The sequence below is a fragment of the Oncorhynchus mykiss genome, chromosome 19, assembly GCF_057628025.1.
Source record: "Oncorhynchus mykiss isolate SJ-2025 chromosome 19, ASM5762802v1, whole genome shotgun sequence".
Lineage (NCBI taxonomy): Eukaryota > Metazoa > Chordata > Actinopteri > Salmoniformes > Salmonidae > Oncorhynchus > Oncorhynchus mykiss.
Genome location: NC_143040.1, coordinates 76,566,750 through 76,571,749, shown reverse-complemented (window position 1 = coordinate 76,571,749; position 5,000 = coordinate 76,566,750). Strand labels below are relative to the sequence as shown.

Genomic DNA, 5,000 nt, shown 5'->3' with positions numbered 1-5,000 from the left:
TAACCCTCCAACCCTAACCCCAACCCCCTAACCCTAACCCTAACCTTCTAGACCCCCATACCTAATCTTAGTTTAACCTTGACCTGTATTTATAAACTGATTAGAACCCACAACCGAACCTGAATTCTAACCTTAACCCCTAGTTACCCTAATCCCTCACTCTAACCCGGGGACCCCCATGCCTGAACTTAACCCTAACCCTGAGACCCTCATGCCTAATTTTAAACCTTTAGACCCTCATATCTGATCTTAATTTAACTTTGACCCGTATTTTAACTCTGAACCTTATGGTAAACCCAATCTCAATTCTGACCCTAATCTATAGCTTTCAAATCTTTAGCTTCCGAATCCCTCATTCTCTATATCTATTTTAACCTCTACACTTTTTATATCTATTTTAATCTCTAGATTTCCATACTGAACTTTTTTTTCTTAGACCACCGTTCTGAACTTGGCATTTGGCCTTTATTCCTAGTTTAGAATTTCTGGCTTTTAACTTAAGCCTTACTTTAACATTAGACTCTGGTCTTTCTTTTATAGTTTTTCCTAGTCATTTAAAGTATGTTATACCTATGTCTAACCATTTATCCTAAAGGGGTTGCCTGTGCCAGTGCACACCAGATTCGTCTGCTCCTTATTGAACCTAACCCTAACCCTAACCCTAACCCTAACCCTAACCCTCTAACCTTAACCCCTAGTTACCCTAATCCCTCACTCTAACCCGGGGACCCCCATGCCTGAACTTAACCCTAACCCTGAGACCCTCATGCCTAATTTTAAACCTTTAGACCCTCATATCTGATCTTAATTTAACTTTGACCCGTATTTTAACTCTGAACCTTATGGTAAACCCAATCTCAATTCTGACCCTAATCTATAGCTTTCAAATCTTTAGCTTCCGAATCCCTCATTCTCTATATTTATTTTAACCTCTACACTTTTTATATCTATTTTAATCTCTAGATTTCCATACTGAACTTTTTTTTTCTTAGACCACCGTTCTGAACTTGGCATTTGGCCTTTATTCCTAGTTTAGAATTTCTGGCTTTTAACTTAAGCCTTACTTTAACATTAGACTCTGGTCTTTCTTTTATAGTTTTTCCTAGTCATTTAAAGTATGTTATACCTATGTCTAACCATTTATCCTAAAGGGGTTGCCTGTGCCAGTGCACACCAGATTCGTCTGCTCCTTATTGAACCTAACCTAGCCCGCGCCTGGCATATTATACATTATTTGGGTTTTAAAAGACTTCTTTGACTAGATTCTTTTTAGTATGTTAATTGTTTTAATTTGTTTGTCAAGTAGGCCACCCATTGAACACCTACCCAAATTGGGACGGTTGATGGGAGGAGAATGGGGGGGGGGGGGTGGACGGAGGATTAAGCCATACATATGCCTCAGGAAGAAGGGATCCGCCCCCTCAATTCCCCATATCAGCACAGGTGTTGGTGACTACTCATTACCTCTGAAGAAAGCTATGATGCTGAAACGTCAGGTCTCCTCTGTCTTTTGTTTGTTTTAATCTCTGAAAGTTCCCTTAACAGATGTTTTCCTTTAACAAGCTATACTAAGAAAGTACTATGGAATCTAGCATATGAAGGCCTCTTGGACTGCAAATTCACTCGAAAGGAAGCTCCAGTGAGAACAAATGCCTGGAAAAGGACTAAGGTGAAAGATATATTTTTTCTAACCTTTTGAACATTGCTAAGAACATTGCTAAATCCATGGACAATCTCCTCTGGTTAAGTGGATCATTACCAGTGAGTGTTTGTGTGGGATAAACTCAAGGGAACTTCAGAGTCTTAATTGTTTTTATGTTTTGTTGTCTCTTGGTTTTAAATTTTGTCCTTTTATGAAAATGTTTTTCTTCTTAACTTTTTTTTCCTTCCCCTATGTCCTGATTTTTTAAAATTGTATCTACATTTTTTTAAACAGCCCAGGGTGTAGTGGAGACTCAGCTGGGACAGCATTTCTGATTGTGGTCATTGGTTGGGGTAGCAGAAGATGACGCTTCCCAGAAGCAATAGGTTTGGGCCTCGGGCTCATTCTATAACTTTGGGTGAGAATACACCCACCTTAGGCTCAGACACTCTTAAGACCTCTTTTGACCCTAAATTGACCAAGCAGTATTTTAAATTATTACAAGCCATCCATCATGCGGAAATTTTAGCAGAGTTACAAAGGACTGGGTCTTTTCCACCTGGCATGATGAAGCAGGTTGTTAGACTTACAGCTTTTATCAAACCTTCCTCACCCAACTCAAGCACTCTGGCACTGGTGAAGGAAAATACGGATCACTGGATGGACACCAATATGTGTATTTTGGTAGATCATTATGATTCAGTCCTAGCAGCGGGGTTACAGGAGATGGGGAGATTTGATACCAATTCCTTTGAGCGAGCTGTTGTTTGGGCAAGGACCCGATATAGACGTAAGTTCACTCAGTCCTCAGTGGCAACACTAAAGGCTATGCTTCCCAAGGCCAGCACTGGTGTCAGTGAGGTGGCAGGCCCGGGCCAACTGACTATGGAGGACTTTCCGCCCTTGTCGGGTGTCCTGTCTCCAACTCCCAATAAGGTGGAAGGGGTGGGAGATAGCAGTCCGGCAGGTGGGTTAGCCCATAGTGGGCCTAAACATGGACCTAGGGGGAGCTCCCTCAGGAGGTCTCCCGGACTATCAGCTCTAGAGCTGGATCCAGTGAAACGGATGGGGAAAACCATTTCAGTTAGGGCTGAAATATATTCCCCTAGACTCCAAGTACCTGCTGGAGATCCATTGACCACCGAGGTAGCGCCAGGGGGGGCTGATATTGGGAAGGAAACACAGGTGAGGTCTGCTCTTGTTCATAGTCCTAAGAGGTCTTTATACAGTAATGTTGTCCTACAATGTAGTAATACAATTACCTCTTTATCTGACTCTGGCCAGGAGGACCCCGGAGTTGGAGGGGAGCGGGAGCCGTGGGGGGCTGCCCTTGGGACCCGAGGGGGGGATGAACATATGATGATAAGTGGTGACAAAACGGAATGTTCCTTGATTACGCCCTTGTCTGAGCCTCCTGGGGGGTCCCGCATTGCTGCCGCCCCGGTCCTCCCGCTGCTACTCTCTTCGGGGACTTCGCCTCTTGGTCAAGGTAAGGGTAGAACAGTGGGATTAGCCCCAACTGAGGTGCACCCGGGGGTTCCTTCTTCCATCCCAGTAATTGATCTACCTGTCAGGAAGCCTATACCCACCTGCGTTGAACCAGTTAGGCACCCAAATTCTATCAGGAAAATTTGGGATTGGGAACTTACAATTAGAAAACCAATTGTTATAATTGGAGATTCTAATATCTCACGGATACCTAGGTTTGCTGACCCCAGGGTACAAGCAGACAGCTTCCCTGGGGCCACATTTCACCATCTAAAAGGCGTAGTAGAAAAATTGTCACAACACCCAACAGTGGAGAAGGTGGTTTTATCGGGGGGTCTAAACAACTGCCTTTTGAAACAGCTGGCGTTGACCTCCTGGAAACAACTCCAACAACTGTTGAAAATGGCGGAAAGTAAATTTCCCAATGCAATACTCTACGTGCCAATTATCAACTACTCAGATAGATTGGAAAAACAGCAACAGATACTCTTGGATCAACTTAATCAAAAGATCCTAGAACAATGTAACTACTTACCGGAGATCAGCAAACTTAGGTTCCATACACTGCCACGTGACCCAGTACACTGGACACCTGAAACAGGAAACATCATTTTTAACTATTGGCTGGATAATTTAAACATGTAAGGGGAGAACAGTGCCCTGAGACAGCTCCACACTCAAATATCACTAATCTTTCACACTCATATAGGCTTTCTGAGATGGAAAGAAAGGTATTGGAACGGGGATTGTCCTTTATCCCCACCCCCCGAATAATGGATAGGATGGAGCTTCGTAGGGACCTTCACCTATATCATAGGAGACTAAAATTGTTGGATCATTTTAATTATGTAACTGACATTCCCTTTGTGCCATTTACAGATCCCTCTTTTTGGGAACCTAGAGTGCAATCTATATCTCCATCTATTCAAACATTGATCAGGAGGGATCTGGATGCATTTGGGAGGTTCCGACCTGGTCCAGTTACCAGGGGGAATATTACGCAATTGGAGCTAGATACTATTAAATCGTTGGGGTCCAATCAGAGTATAGTTATTAAACCTGCGGATAAGGGATCACAGATTGTAATCATGGACAGAGTACAGTATTTGTTGGAGGCTAACAGGCAATTAAATAATGTGAAAAACTATGTCCTATTAGACCACTCTATTCAATCTGAAACTCAACAAATGATTAAGAGGATACTGGTGAAATTGCTTGAAAAGAGGTGTATTTCTTCCAAGCAATATACTTATCTGTTGGGCCCCGAAGTGCCGAGACCGCGACAATTCTATCTTCTTCCAAAAATTCATAAACCTTTGGAAGAGTGGTCTGTACCCTTTCAGATCCCTAGTGCCCGCCCAATTGTTAGTGACTGTGGTTCGGAATCGTATCGAATTGCTGAATATATTGATTATTTCATTAATCCGCTATCCCAGAAGCACGCTTCCTATGTTAAGGATACGTATGACTTTGTCGACAAACTTAAAGGCCTCAAACTACCACTAGGGGCGTTCTTATTTTCAATAGATATTAACTCATTATATACAAATATTGAAACCGCTTTGGGACTGCGGGCGATAAAACAGGCATTTGACAGGTTTCCTGATCCTCAGCGCCCGGACAAGGAAATCTTAGATCTGTTGGAGCTGAGTCTCTTGAGGAACGATTTCAATTTTAATGATGAGTTTTATCTTCAGATCCATGGGACTGCTATGGGTAAGAAGTTTGCTCCGGCCTTTGCCAATTTATATATGTGCTTCTGGGAAGAGACGGCTTTTCTTAAATGCCAGACCCTTCCTTTTCTATATCTCAGGTATTTGGATGATATCTTTGGAATTTGGGTGAGTTCTATGCAGGACTTTGAGGGTTT

At 42.7% G+C, this 5,000-nt stretch overlaps 1 protein-coding gene across 1 annotated transcript in view; it reads left to right on the top strand.

The window, feature by feature from the left end:
• The first annotated feature begins 1,734 nt into the window (after positions 1-1,734).
• Positions 1,735-5,000, top strand: part of LOC149975336 (uncharacterized) — a 4,290-nt gene continuing 1,024 nt past the window's right edge. Inside the window, exon 1 of the mRNA XM_090209681.1 lies at positions 1,735-5,000. This exon is cut by the window's right edge and continues 1,024 nt beyond it. Within this exon, the coding sequence (XP_090065807.1) occupies positions 2,006-3,775 (1,770 nt within the window). The 5' untranslated portion in view covers positions 1,735-2,005 and the 3' untranslated portion in view covers positions 3,776-5,000.